General features: G+C 37.6%; 1 protein-coding gene across 1 annotated transcript in view; it reads right to left on the bottom strand.

Annotated features, from left to right (window-relative positions):
* The window catches only part of Ryr2 (ryanodine receptor 2), a 548,210-nt gene that overhangs the window by 276,781 nt on the left and 255,177 nt on the right, over positions 1–16,252 (bottom strand). The window contains exons 11-12 of the mRNA XM_051194750.1: positions 10,118–10,192; positions 8,759–8,915 (exon numbers count right to left, since the gene is read on the bottom strand). Coding sequence (XP_051050707.1) covers positions 8,759–8,915; positions 10,118–10,192 — 232 coding nt within the window. The remainder of the gene's footprint in view (positions 1–8,758; positions 8,916–10,117; positions 10,193–16,252) is intronic.

Here is a 16,252-nt window from a genome sequence, read left to right as displayed (position 1 = left end):
CATTTTGGAGAAAAGCTTACTCCTTCATTAATAGCAACAGAGAAATTGTTATGTGTCAAGCCATTTAGGCACTGCAGACCTAAAGCATACCTGAGTCAAAGACATATTAAGAAGAAGGGACTTCTTTTTTATTGAAAACAAGGAAAAGTGAAGCATGTGTTTCTTGTCTATCACTGACACTCCAAGGAAAACAAACTCACATCATGTATGTGGATGTAAGGGCAGAGGCCTTGAGTGATTGATTACTCATGTAGTAAAAGTACTTGCCTTGCAAGCATGAGGACCTGAGTTCTACCCTCAGAGCCCATCCGAAAAAAGTTGGCAAACACTTGCACTTCCAGTCCTGGAAATTACAGACAGGTAGATCCCTGGGGCTCACCAACCAGCTAGTCTAGCTTAGTTGGTAAAATAGGCCAGTGAGAGACCCTGTTTTAAAACACAAGATGGATGTCTTGAGGAAGGACAGCTGAGGTTTACTATTGTACTCCAAAGGCACATACACATATATATATACACACACACACACACACACACACACACACACACACGCATTTGCACAAGCATGAACCTGCACACATATGTAAAGGATATTTATGTGTGTCCCCATATGTGTGTTTGTGTGTGAGCTCAACATGTATTTTAAAAATACATATCTGAAACCAAATCATCACTAATAAAGGAAAGAATAAAACTATGTATTCCATTTTCTCTAAAACTTAATAGTATGAACACTCTAGTTTTATTTTGTTTCCATTGGTTTAATGTGACTTTATTATATAACTGCAGATAGTGCTTTGTAGCATAAATGAATTCTAGTGTCATTAGGCTTCATTCCAATTAAAATGTGGTATTTTAAACATTACAATCAGTACTATTAACATCTTTAATTTTTTTCAGTCTATGTGTGGGGAAAGTATTTTTATATGTGTATTTCTGTGAAATTTATTTTTTTCTGGCATTCCATTTTTATACTGTAACTTATTTTAAATACAACTAAATCATCAAAGTAGCATTCACTACTGGAACTGCTAATGTATACCTATATACTTACATACTTGCCTATATACTGCTGATGTATACATTTAATCCTAGCCCTGAGAAAGCTAAGGCATAAAGACCATGAGTTTGAGGACAGCCTGGGCTACAGATTGAATCTTAAGTCAGCCTGGACTATATACAGAGACCCTGTCTCAGAGAAATTCTTACAAATATAGTACACCAATTTTTGCACACAAAAATGCACGTAAGTGGACTTTACTTCTGAAGTTTCAGAAACATTTATTTTAAAAAATATTTTCTACCAATCAAAATTACATGAAACATTACCCAAAAATTATATCCTGATTTGTCCCTTTTCTACAACAACACTCAAATATATTCATACCCCTAATTTAGACAAAGTTAAACAGAGAACAGTGGACAGAGTACTGTGTATTCTAACAGGCTGCATGATCCAAAAGCACCAATATTTTGATAAAGAAGAAGGGGTGATAACAGAAAAGATACAAGACAAAGTCACTTCTGTACTTTTGAATAACACAGAATGAAAATCTGAGTCATCCAGAACACATCATAGTCTTGAAATTGATGTGAGAAAAGGGAATTCTCATAATGCTTAAGTCTCACTATTCAGAAATAGGCTGACTGTGAAGACAATGTGATCAGGGGAGGCCCAGGGCTGGCAAGGGGAAGGCATAGTCTGGAACAATTAGAAAACTCTCCCTTCTCATTCTAAAGAGGGAAGATCGGCAGACTCTAGGATGAGCACACTGAAACTTGAGATCCTTCTCCCAGAAATGTGACTAGATTTGAACTAGGTTTCTCTGGTCAGCCCAAATACTCATGGTCTGACTTCAGAGTTACTCTGGTTCTGTCCATGTACATTAGGAATGAGAACTCAGTTGAAACAGAGATGAAGAACATACATGTGGTACAACCTCACACAGAGAAAACAACCTAAGATAATCTGAGGCACATTCTAGACTAAATATTAGAGGTTCATTTTAGAAGACACTCCAAAGCTGACATCCCAGGAAACAGAAAAGGAGCAGGAAGGTGTGGTCCACACTAATCTTCTCAGAGAAACCTAGTTCTACAAACTACTGAATGAGGAATATGCTTCCTTCACTGAAATCCTGGAAATGTTATAAAATGCCTTTAAAACAATGAGTTTGGGACAGGAGATGGCTCAGCCTGTAAAGGCTCTTTGCAATACAGTCTAGTGACTTGAGTTCAATCCCAGGAACCCATGTAAAAGTGGATAAGGCAGATAAAGAAAACAGACTTAGAAAGGTTGTTCTATATCTTCCAGAGGTATGCACTCCCCAAGAACAATAAGCTAAAAATAAACAAAAACAAACAACTACAGCAACAACAAAACAATTTTATGCCTAAAACTAGTAACATCCGTAAACTATTTAAAAAGATGTAATTGATTTTTGTCAAAATCAACTATGCAGTTTCTAAGACCAAATCCTCTAAAACCTTCCCATCTTTTAATCAAAAATAGTTCAACTTTCAACAAAGGAGTCACTGATAGTTAAAGTTAATTTTAATTGTGAAAATAACTTTTTAGATACAAAGAAATAGTTAAATGTGAAAATTAAATGTCTTAATCTATCCCTACGTACATTACTGAACTCTCTTTTTAATTTTCACATTTGTTCATTTAGTGTATCACTGCATGTATAGGTGTGTGCATGGCCATCACAGGACAACCTATGAGCATTGTTTCCTTCCAACATGTGGGTCCACAGGACCAAACTCAGGTCATGAGGATGGAAGAAACACCTTTAACTTGTCAGCCATGTTGTTGGTCCTTTTTTAAAAATGTGCTATGATACCTATGTATAAACTATATAATAGAAGGAGTAATTTTTAAGGAAGCAAAACTGCCAATTGTCTCAACCTCTTAGAAAAATCTATTACTTGGTCTGCCAGTGATATTTAATATGTATTATAATTTTTAAAATTAACTTCCTGAATCCCAGCTCCATTCCTGTCACACTCTCCTCGTGTGTACTAGCCATTGAGAATTACATTTAAAGAGCCTGTGTGTGAAAACAGGTTCTCAGCACCCTTTAGGGTTGAGTGGTACTGTGAACATGGGAGGCAAGCAAATGCTGAGCTTCAGAGAAAGTTCATCACAGTCATATTCAGACAATGGTCTTGATGTTTTCAGTGGAGATGGCGGTCAGCTTTTAGAATGAAAGTCCCTGAATAGATACTACCAGGGACATAGGTATTAAAAAGAATAAAAATGCAAGCTGAAGTCCAACACTGACAGGTTATTAGGTGAGGGATTCTGGCAGCGGGGGGGGGGGGTATCAAAACCTGCAGCTGTAGGCAGGATGCAAAGTTATTCTTGGCTGCAGAATTGGTGTCTCCACTTCTAGGAATCTTTCCTAAAGAAGTAAGTCAGACTGTGCACAAACTGTCATTCTAATGGCTGACATCCTCTAACTGACTATTTTCTTACAAGAGACCTCTTGTAATGGGCAAAAAAATCCCACACATTCATTTTCTTCTACCTTCCTTCCTGTCTTACATTTCTTCTTTCTTCTCTTTCCTGCCTGGCATGTGCTTATGGGTTTATTTATTTATTTTTACATGTATGTGGTATATGTGTATGCATGTTTACATGTATGTGGGTACATATGTGTGTGTTTGTACATGTGTGTATGCATAGCTGGTGAGGCCCAAGTCAGCAATGTCACATATCTGCTTACATCCTTTTCCACTCTATTTCACAGAGGCAGGGTCTTACCTGAACCCAGAGGTCACCAATTGGCCAGTGTAGCTAATCTGTTTGCCCAGGGACTCTCTGTTCTCTGCCCCTGAGGGCTGGGATTACAGGTGCCTGCCACACCAAGCCTCCATACAAAAATCTCCCCTCCCCCACTCTTATTTGTGGCTCTTCCAAAAGTCTGTGAACTTGAGAGGTTAGCATATATTCTTCCACAGACTACACAAAGATACAGAGTTTCTATTTGTTTTTTTTTTCCCTTCAGGTCTATGATTATTAAGGCTGCATTAGAGAATTGGTACATAAATTTTGTAACTTACATCTTCAATGGTTTTCATTATTTAATGCTATGAAATACATACATTTTTGTCTCATGCAATGTTTTTATTTGCCTGGACATAGCCCAATGTGTATTTCAGTCAAGCTCCCTTCTTGCTTTGGTGTCATGTTGTCCTGGTATTCCATTAGCCATTCTTTTTTTTTATTCCCCAATCTTTTCAAATAAACCTTTATTACAGGTCTCTATCATGGCTTATATTTCATGATCCATGCCAAATTGTTTTCATTTTACATTGAACTTTATTCTGTTCATATATTGTGATAAAGCCACTGCATTGGGCCCATGCCCTATCACATGTTAGCTTCTCTGGCCTCTGTGGCCTTAGCTCTCTGACTGTCTTTGTGAACATCTGTGCTATGGTTCTTCCTGGGAAGTTTCTCATCTGTGTAAGGCTAGGGGGTGAACACAGCATCTTCTTGCTCATCAACCTCTCTTATGTCTCCTTACTTTAGTAAACACTATACTTAAGTGAGTGTTTATCTTGTCACTGTTATATCTCTGTTTCTAGGGAATGGTTTCTCGGGGTTGTTTTTCTATTTCAAGATGGCCTTTATATAGTCCACGCTAGCCTTGAATTCATGATCCTCCTGCCTCCCCCTCCTTCAATATCCATGTGCTTCTGCCTCTCAAGTGCTGTGATATCAGGTTCAAGCTGTTGTATCTAACTTGATTTCTCATTTTTAAAACCTTAGAGGGGACAATGAAAGGTAATAATGGAGTGGGTGGAAAATATAGTGTGGGTGGCGAGTTTTGATTATGTTACATATAAAATGTTATAATGAAACCTGGCACTTGCTATGCTGGCTAAAAAAATTAATAATTCTAAAAAGAAATATATCCATAACATGAAAGAGTCTATAATTCTGTTTCATAGGAGGTGACCATATCACTCCATGTTCCTTTCACTTTTACTTCATTTTCACCAACTTTGGAGACATGGAGTTTACATTTTAAATATTATACTTTGGAAAACATAAGAAAGGGGTAAGTTTGGGTCCCGTCATGTCTTTGAAATTACATTACATATTCATCAAAGGAAAATAATTCTACCAAAAAGACATTGCAATTCTTAACATCTATGCACAAAATACAATAGCACCCAAGTTCAAAAGGAAACACTACCACAGCTTAAATCACATATTGACCCTAACATACTCATGGTGGGTGACTTCCATACCTCATTCTCATCAATAAACAGAACATACAGATAAGAACTAAAGAGAAATGCTGGAGTTACAGATGTTATAAGCCAAATGATCCTAATAGATATTTCCAGAACATTTTCCCCAAACACAAAAGAATATACCTTCTTTCCAGCAGCTCAAGGAACTTCCTCCAAAACTGACCATATACTTGGACACAAAGCAGATTCCAACAGATTCAAGAAAACTGAAATAACACTCTGTACCCTATCCTACAGAGGAGAGCTGGGTATCAACAACAGAAACGACTGAAAGTGTAAAAACTCATGGACTACTCTCTACTGAATGAAAAATGGGTCAAGATAGAAATTAAGAAAGAAATTACTGTCTACACTTGAATGAAAATGAATAGACAGCATACACTTATGGGAAGCAATGAAGGCAGTGCTACCAGGCAAGTACCTACACACACACACACACACACACACACACACACACACACACACACACACACAAAATGGAGGGATTTCATATTAGCAACTTAACAATTAACAGCACACCTGAAAGTTCTAGAACTATAAAAAAGAAGAAGAAAGAAGAAAAGAAATTATACCCAACAGGTGTAAATGGCAAGAAATAATCCAATTCAGATTTGAAATCAATAAAATAGAAATAAATAAATAAAAATAATACAAAGAATTGATGAAGCAAAGAGTAGTTTCTTTGAGAAAACCAGTAAGATTGACAAATTGTTATCCAAATTAACTAAAAGATGAAGAAAGGACACACCCAAATTTAACAAAATTAGAGATGAAAATGGGAACATAATAAAAGACAATGAGGAAATCCAAAGAATCACAAGGACATACTTCAAAAACCTGTATTATACCAAAAAGAATTGGATGCTTTTCTTGGTATATACCATCTACCAAACTTAAATCAGTATCAGATAAGCATTTTACATAGAACTATAATCCCAGTGAAAAAATAGTAAAACCAAGTAAGTAAAGGTCTCCCAACAAAAAAGGCCCAGGGACAGATGGTTTTAGCACAGAATTCTACCAGACTTTCAAAGGAAAGATGAATGACAATGCTTCTCAATTTATTCCACAAAATAGAAACAAAAGAAACATTTTCCATTTTTATGGGGCCACAGTTACCCTGATACCTAAACAAATAAAGACCCAATAAAGAAAGAGAATTACAGATCAGTTTCTACTATAAACATAAATGCAAAACTTCTCCATAAAATACTTGCAAACCAAGAACACATCACAAAGATAATCCACCATGATCAAGTAGGCTTCATCCCAAAGATGCAGGGATGGCTCAACACATACAAATCGATAAATGTCATCCATCATATAAAAAAATTGAAAGACAAAAAAAAAACCACATGATTATCTCATTAGGTGCAAAAAAGGCCTTTCATTTTGGGAGCACATTCCCCATAGAGGGATGCTCTCTTAACACAGAGACAGGAGGAAGGGCCTAGGCCCTACTCCAAATGACTTGGCAGATTTTGATGATCCCTCCAGGAAGGCCTCACCTTCCCTGTGGAATGGGTGGTGAATGAGATTGGAGGAGGTTTGGGGGACATGGGAAGATGGGAGGAAGAGGGAACTGGGATTGGGATTGATATGTTGATATGTAAACCAAGAAAATAAAATGGTTGTGCTATTAAAAAAAAAAAGGTCTTTCACAAAATCCAAATCAAAATTTCATGATAAAAGTCCTGGAGAGACTAGGTATACAAGAAACATACCTCAACATAATAAAGGCAGCCTATAGCCATTAAATGGAGAGAAATTCAAAGAAATCCACTAAAATCAGAAACAAGACAAGGTTTTCTACCCCCACAAACTAGCATCAAGGCACCATTGTTGAAGATGTCACTAAGACATCTCTTTAAACATTGAAAAGTCAACCTCGTCCCTACATGCAGTCTTCACCTCTATGTGCTAGCATCTATGTATTAGGAACATAGTTTTCATATTACCAAAGAATATACCAACCAACCCAGAAATCCTTTGATCTACAATATTATCCTGCTTGCAAGATATGCTGGTACAATAGGGGCACATATTGTCCTGGTATTCCATTAACTTGTAGGATTAACCACCAAATGCCTGATTTTACTTATGGCTCACTCTAGGAGATGAAATCCATACCCAGCACTGCTTGGGTGTCCAAGAACCTGAGACTAAACAGGTCAGGGCCCTAGGAAAAAAAAACCAAATACTGTTCTTAAAAAAAAAAAAAAAAAAAAAAAAAAGGTAGAAATAAAGTAACTCCTAATGAATGACTCCTAATGACATTCTGCTATGCACTTAGATCAGTACCTTGCTCAGCCATCACCTTAGAGTCTTCTGCAGCAGATGGGAAGAAATATAGAGACCCACAGCCAGACATTATGTAGAGAGTGAGAGACCTTGAAACACTCAGCCCTAAACAAAATGTCTTCATCAAAACTCTCCCCTCAGGGCTCATGGAACCCTGTGGTAGAGGAGACAGAGGGAGTGGAGAACACCAAGAAAACAAGATCCTTTAAATCAACATGATCAAAGCTCACATGAATTCACAGAGACTGAGGCAGTTTGCACAGGTCTACACCACACAGGGTCTTAGAGCTGGAAGAAGTGGACACATGACCCCATCCCTAACCCAGAAGTAATTTCCAATTGACAACCACTTGCAAATGAAAAGTTAATTTTCTTCAATGGAGTCTCACTGGGGAAACAAACTATTCTTAAGGGCAGGTTGCATGCCCAGCTATAATGGCCAACAAAAAAGAAACCCAATAGTATCTTTGGTAGTTCCTTGCCTTATAATGTGTCATGGGTTTTCCTTTGTTTTTTATTCTACATTTTAAAATTGTTTTTTATATACTTTTTATTTTCTCTCTCTTTTTACCCTACAAATCATTTGCATATTTATTATGGCTTCCAGTCTAGTTCCTTGTGGGAATTTTGGATGTGCAAATGAGGAGGGTCTCTGCTCTGTTTATTGGTTTCTTGTGCCTTTTGTTGGGCTCCTTTCCTTGTGTTTATATGTTTTGTCCTACTCTGATATGTTTTTGTTTTATCTTATTGTATTTTATTTTTATCCCCTAGAAGCCCATTTGTTTTCTAATGAGAAACAGAAACGGGTGGATCTGAATGGGAAGGGAGGTAGATAGAAACTAGGAAGAATAGAGGAAAGGGAAAACATAATCAGGACATGTTATTGAGAAAAATATTTTCTCAATAAAAAGAAAAATATAAAACAAATCTTTATATTTGAAAAAAAAGAAAGAAAAGAAATCAAGAAGGACCTGGAGGGTGCACTTTATCTAAAACTGATAACCATGAAGCCAACAGGCTGTCTCGGCTCATTTCAGTAATTAGGAACACTGATTTAATGAAGAGAAAAATTGGGAAGAGAAGCTGGGAATGAGAAAACTTTACATCAGTTCTTCCTGTGTTCCCAACATCAAAGAAACAAAGCAGGGACACATGAACACAAATTTTAAAATGACACAATCCATCTTACCTTGGAAGAACGGAAGACAAATGCTGTTGATTTGACATCAGCTTTTTCTTTGTCCATGAGTAGAAGGTTCTTGTCTTCCATAAGGCTTAAGTATTTTCCTGTTGTGACATGCCGGAGTCGGAATGGCTGGCCCCATCTTATATGACTTCCACTCCACCTGACAAAACAACCAGAACTTGATCCAACCACATCACCATCAGAGAAGCAGCCATTGACATGTACAAATGTGACTTTGTGTGTGTGCACACATGTGTAGATAAATCCCACAAATAGCATGTATGTGCTACATGTCTGAATGCACAAATATCTCAGAACCAGGTACAAAAAGGGAAGACAGACTAAGAAAACTGGAAATGAACTTTAGCTTTATACTTCAGTGGTATACTTTAAGTAGGTAGTTACAATATTTCCCTTACTTTGCATATTATAAAATGGCAGCTTAAATATATGAGTATATATGTTAGATGAATATCTAATAAATTTTCTTTTAAGCTTAATAATTATCAACAGTATTAATATTTAGATGTACTTAGTCAACTTGATATTCATATAAAATAATAGAATTTTAATTATTAAACATTAAATACTGTGAATGTAGAAGGTTGATGTTATAGACTAACTGAACAATATATGAGTTTACAAGAACAACTTGTTGCTAAGGAGAAAGAAAGAAAACTTAGACAATTACAAAACACAGCATCAGGAAATAAAATCTCTCGAGACTACCACAAGTGAGAAAGAGGAATAAAAAGCACTCTTTACCCATGAAGAAAAAAAGAATCACCATAGGACTGACTCAAGCCCCCTGAATGTGGGTGTTAATTAGGAGGATGGGGAAGTCTATGAGGTCTTTAATAATGGATCAGTATTTATCCCTAGTATATAACTGGACTTTGGGAGCCCATTCTACACAGAGGGATATTTTCTCAGCCTAGACACACGGGGGAGGGCCTAGGCCCTGCCCCAAATTATATGATAGACTTTGAGGACTTCCCATGGAAGGCTTCACCCTCCCTTCCCTAGGGAGCAGAAAGGGGATGGGATGAGGATTGGTGGGATTAATAGGGGAGGAAGGGAGGGTGAGTGAATTGGGATTGACATGTAAATAATCTTGTTTCAAATTTAAATTTAAAATGAAGGGAAAAAAGAAATGGGACCATTCTTAAGTCTAGTGCCTAGTGAACCAAGACAGGAGAGGCAGAAAGACGAACAAGGGGTTGGGTACCACATTCATTCTCCACTCCACATTGCTTGCTGCTGGAGCTATTAACAGGACCATCTCACCCAGAATTGGAAGCGAAAGACACTGACCATTCTGTACCCTCAGAACTATAGGCTGGGTTTAGAAGTTATACTTACGCAACTCTTAGAGTCTCTAGCCTCCAGAGGGAGCGTGCATGAACTGATACAGCACCACCTTCGTAATGAACTGTTCTGTTGACATGAAAAAAGTTTGAGTTTAAAAGGTTTCATTTTTTTGAACTCTTCCTTTTAAGAAAATTGAAAGAAAGCAGGGTATGGAACAGCCTGTGTATGGACAGTTAAAGATCTACTGTGAGGCAGGAGGTACTACAGCTGGAAATAAAAATAAGTTTAACAGTGAATAACAGAAGTTTTTCATTAATAAGCATTTATTTAAACATATTCTCTCATCATTTCCCTCTATAATATTAATATTTTTCCATAACTGCCCCCTCTACAAGACATATTTTTACCAACTTTGGTCTGTGGAAGCACACACCAATTTAAGTATAGTTTCATATATTATTATTTAAATATATGTATGTAATAGTTTATAACTCTAAATTTGGCATTTATTATTTAAAATACTTCTGAGAAATATAAGAAGACCAGTTGCTAGTCTTCAACTTACACCAAATGGGCAATGTATAACAAAATATAAACAGATGGAGTGGGAGCAATGGGTCAATGGTTAAAAGTACTTGCTTTCCTTACAGAGAACCCAAGTTTTGTTCTTAGCACCCATGTTGCATGGCTTATAACTGCCTGTAACACCAGCTCCAGGTGAGCCAATGCCCTCTTGTAGCATTAATAGACACCCATACATTTATGCACATACACCTAATTATATAAGTAGAAATGAAATCTTCAATATATAATGTACATATATATGTAAAAATTCAGAAAAGGTATGTCTCTGGATGTGTATCACATGTACTCAAATGCCAAAACATTTCTTATAATTTAAGATGTCAAAAAACTTACATAAATTAGCAAAATTTGTCTCTGTGACCACCTTTCAATACTGTTGCAAGGAAGCCAAAGCTTATGAACTTCAGCATCTTCTCTAGAGTATAATCCTCAAGATCTAAATATACACAGGAATGTTCTCTCTCAAAACAACACCAATACCTTGCCCCCTCCTCTCCACTCCCACTGCTCTGTCTCACTCCCACCTACCTCCTACTGGTTCTCCTTGTGCTCCAATCTCATCCCGAGACCCGTTTCTCTATTGGAATGGATTTTTGCCATGATAGTCAATTCACCTTGTCACCAACTCCAATAGGGTTCTTTTGAAAAACACTGTATAAACCCTTTCTGTCCAGGCCATGTTTCTGATACCATCTTGTCATGTTTTTCCTCTTTATCCACTTTGACATCTGTAAGGAGTAGGTTTTTTTTCTACTCCTTAGATGACACAGGTTGTCTTCCTCTTTTCTCTGTCACTGTAAGAAAACACACTCACTCTTGCAAGTGGATTTCTTGGCTCACATGTTCAGGTAGAGGCCACCATCATGGGGAAATCAAGATGGCAGGAGCTTAAAGCACCTCGAAACAGTAAACAGTAAACAGGAAAGAGAAATGAATTCACACAGGCATGTATTTATTGCTCTCTTCTGCTGCCTGTGGAAGCTACGTGACCAGTTCTCTCAAGTCTCTGCCACAGTGACTTCACTACCACGCTGGATCAGAAAATGAAATCAAAGCCTAAAATAAATACTTTTCCTTTCCCCTAAGTTGTGGGGTTTTTTGTTTGTTTTTTGTTTTTTGTTTGTTTGTTTGTTTTGTGTGTGTGTGAGTATTTTATCACAATAACAGAAAATTAAACTGAGACAGAGATTTAAATGATGCCCATTTTCTGTGCAACAATAAATCACTATGGCTATGTCATAAATATACAAATATACAGTTCTAAATGAGCTTAGGAAAAGGTGCTGAATAATGGACCAAAAATGTTGATTAGACAGAGTGGGATAGAGAAATCACAAGGTTGAAAATAAAATGGGCTTTAAGATACAAAATAGTATGGGCATGGCTGTGCAAAATTGCATTTCTATACATGGGAATTGCTCAAACATTTTCTTTCATAACTTTCCTTAACTTTACAGGAAGTTTTTAAAATTCTTTATATGAGTAGAAAACTAAAGGTAAGTTTAATTCAGATTTTTAAAACACAAACAAAGTTGAAGAGAGAGTAAATCCTACTTCCTTTCTGAAATCTTTTAGCTTTATCCTATAGGTCCTTATGCACTGAAATCTGTGTTCGCAAAGTGTTCCAATCAACAGGAGGTATAGAGAACCTGAGGTCCCTCTTAAGTATTCACTGGTGACCAGGGCATCTTGGTTATTAATGGATTCCTCCATATAAATTGAATGTATAAGTTGGTGGTTTTTAAAGCAAGTCTCTATTGGCTATTTCAGCTTAAATGTTTGGCAAGGTATCAAAACCCTAAACAGAACTAAACTATAGGCCATCTTAAATGACACAAAGGGAAGGCAAGCTTATTTAAAATTTTGTTCACCTGGAGGCAAGCACCTATTCTATGAAGTTAGCAACACTTTTGCCCACCATATAGCTAAGGCATCAAAATTAGAGTCTAGAAAGACATTTTTTTCAAAGTCTGTTTAAATTACTTTTCTGTTGCTGTGAAGAGACACCATGACCAAGGCAACTTATGACAGAATTTAATTTGAGAACTCATGGTTACAGAGGGTTAGAGTTTATGACCATTCTGTCAGGAAGCATGGCAGCATGCCAGCAGACATGGCATTGAAGCAGTCAGTAGCTGAGAGCTTGCATGTTGAGACCACAAATAAGCAGAGAAAACAGGCCTGTCATGGGCTTTTGAGATCTCAAGGCACACCCCAAGTGGCACATGCCCTCCAACAAGGCCATACCTCCTAATCCTTCCCAAAAACAGTTCCACTAACTTAGGAACAAACATTCAAATATGGCCTACAAAAGCCACTCTCATTAAAACCAACAGAGTGCAACAAGTTTACCAAACGGTATTGATACCTTTAAACTTAGACAACTCAATAATTATCTCAGATTTCTACATGGAAGACAAGAGGAATAAAACCTTCTTTAAGAAGTTGAAAGGACTTACTACAACACTGGCCTTTGAGCTAATATTGGAGACTTCAATGCAAATGGCAGCAATTTGTCAAACTTCAAGGAAGATGAACAGATGTTGCATTAGCAAGTTTTAATTTAACTTGATGCAAGCTAGGGTCATTGGAGAAAAGGGAGCCTTGATTGAGAAAATGCCTTGAAAAGACAAAGCTGATGGGAGATGTGATTCTGTAAATATGTTTCTCATACTGGTTAATGCATAAAGCACTGTTGGCTAATAGGAAAGCTAGATAGGCAGGACTAGGAGAGAAGGAGGAAGTAGTAAGGAGGAGTCAAGATGGAGAGTCTGGAGAAAGAATGCTGGCCGTGTGTAAGCAGAAGACCACGTGTAAATACTAGATTAGCAGAAATGGGTTAATACTTAAGACAGAGCTAGCCGATAAGAAACTACTATGGGGCCAACAGCATTACATCAAATACAGAGTCTCAGTGTGTTAATTAGGGCTGGTGCGGTGGCGGGACAAGACCAGCAGAGGGTGGAAAAACCTTACTCCTTACACAAAGCTGTAGACTAATCTATAGGGCATTTTCTTAATTAGTGATTGATATGGGAGGGGCTGGCACATTGTAGGTGGAGCCAATCCTGGGCTAGTGGTCTGGGTTCTATAAGGAAGCAGGCTGAGCAAGCCAGGGGAAGCAAGCCAGTAAGCAGCACCTGACAAACTGCCATTACAAAAAGACAGTTTAAATTTTCCTGCTTTGCTGAAGAGTTTGCCAGACACACTATGGCCTATGGGCTGAAGAAGGAAGATTACAAAACTTCAGGTGACTGACAGGCAAGATGTCTCTGTCATTTCTAGAGTTTATATACTATCCTTCCGTGGTCTTTGAGGGAGTTGAAGACAAATAGTTATGGTCATAGTTTTTCTTAATTAGGATTAAAGATAAGTTACATAGACTTTAGACATACAAAGATAGGTTAGATGAGGAAATATTTTCTTCAAATCTTGCTAAATGTTAATGGACTAAATATTGTTAACTGTGATTACTATTTGATAACTGTTGTGTGATATATTTTGCTATGTTAAGGTTAAAACCCTTCTTTTTATTTAGACAGAAAAAAGGAGATGATGGGAGATGCCATTCTGTATATGTTTCTCATACTGGTTAATGAATAAAGCACTGTTGGCCAATAGGAAAGGAAGATAGAAGGGACTAGGAGACAAGGAGGAAAGAGGAAGTAGGAAGGAGGAGTCAAAATGGAGAGACTGGGGAGATGAGACCCTGGCCCCTTTCCCCGATAAGAAGATCACGTAAGACCACATGGAAATACATAGAAACTGTTTAATAATTAAGACAGAGCTAGATGATAAGAAACTAGTACCTGGCCAACAGAATTATATCTAATACAGAGTCTCTGTGTGTTATGTGGGGCTGGTGTGGTGGCAGGCAAGACCAGCGGCGGGAGGAAAAACCTTACTCCTTACAAGCACCCCTCCATGGCTTCTGCATCAGCTCCTTCTTCCAGGTTCTTGCCCAGCTTGAGTTCCCACCCTCACTGCTTTTGATGATGGTCTGTTATATGAAACTATGATTGAAATACACTTTTTTTTTCTCCCAACATCCCCAAACTAGTATCATTATGTAATACTGGAGACTGAGCCCAGAACTTCATACAGAACAAGGCAAGCACTCTAACACTGAACTGAATCCCCAGACTTCTTTCTATTGTATTTTGAGCTAGCAACAGGTCTCCCTATATGGCCCACACAGACTCTGAACTCACTCTGTAGCCAAAGCTGGTCTTTGACTGGAGGTCCATCTGCCACAGCCTCTTGATTAACTGGGGTGACAAACCAAAAAGCTTGCACTAACCGCACATTTTTTAAAGCAAATACTTCTAGATCATAAATCAGAATAGTTGAAGTCACTGCAAATTCACCGAACAGGAAATGTTAAAATGCACATGTAATAGCCAATCATACAAGCTCATTCATGACTACTTTGAAAACTTTCAGGGGTCTGGCTGTACATTATGCCTCCATAACACATTTTCCTCCAGCCTTCATTAGGGAACTCATATTTCAGGCTGACCATGTAAAAGGAACTTTACACTTATTCTAAGCACAGTCTTCTTACAATGTCATCAATTCTCAGCTTCTCATGGTCATTATAATATTGTCCACTGAAACTAAGTAGTTAGCTCTTTTGGCTCTGAGAGTCATAAAATATAATTTAAATCTTATCTCAATTGTTCAACCACTCATTCTCTGGGTAAAAGCAAGTGCTGTGACAGCTAGTGTATTCATCTTCTGAATCAGAAGCCCAGAAAATACTATATTAGCATGCTAATGAGAATACAAATCTTTACAACCTTCTTACTGCCTGACAAAAGGTATTTATTCACAATAAAATTTTATAGGATACACAATTCCAATTAGTGAGCTTTAGGATATAATCATGAAGCATCATTAATAAAACACTGGGTGTTATGAGAAGGACCCCTGATGACTACAAAGGTGAGTTCCAACAGAGGGCACCTTCTTCAGGTGAGCTCACTTTCTTTTGTAGGGCACCAAGAATTTGGCAAGTTGCTTTCATATCTCATTGTTATTAACTTTCTGAAGATGTTATCTCAATGTACAAACTTGGGCAGATGGCCAAACTCAGAACCATCAATTCTTTTTGTTTTAAGGTTTATTTTTATGTGTACTGTGTGTGTGTGTGTGTGTGTGTGTGTGTGTGTGTGTGTGTGTGTGTGTGAGTGCATGCGTGCATGAGCACTCCTATGTGCCCTTGAAGTCCAGAAGTGGTGTTAAGATTCCCTGGAGCTGAATCTATAGGCAATTGTGAACAACCCAACATGGGTACTCAAACTGAATTTGCGTCCTCTGCAAGAGCAATATGCACTCTTCACTACTGAACCATCTCTCCAGCCTCTGCCTGCCTCCATTTCTTCAAGCACTCCCTAGATTACTACTAGGAAGTTAACAATGATAGAACCTCTCTATAGTACTGTACAGAGTTCTCTGAGGATTCAGATGATAATACTGGAAAGTGTGTAGTCCATCCATCCATAGTGATAAGCAAAGACTCAACCATGTTGACTTGAACTGAGTTACTACAGTCAAATCAGTAGTATTATGGAATCCAGACATTTGCTTTGGCTTGGATTT

Source organism: Phodopus roborovskii, unplaced genomic scaffold (genome assembly GCF_943737965.1).
Source record: "Phodopus roborovskii unplaced genomic scaffold, PHOROB, whole genome shotgun sequence".
Classification (NCBI taxonomy): domain Eukaryota; kingdom Metazoa; phylum Chordata; class Mammalia; order Rodentia; family Cricetidae; genus Phodopus; species Phodopus roborovskii.
The sequence above is the reverse complement of the archived record's forward strand: the minus strand, read 5'-3'. Positions and strand labels throughout refer to the sequence as shown.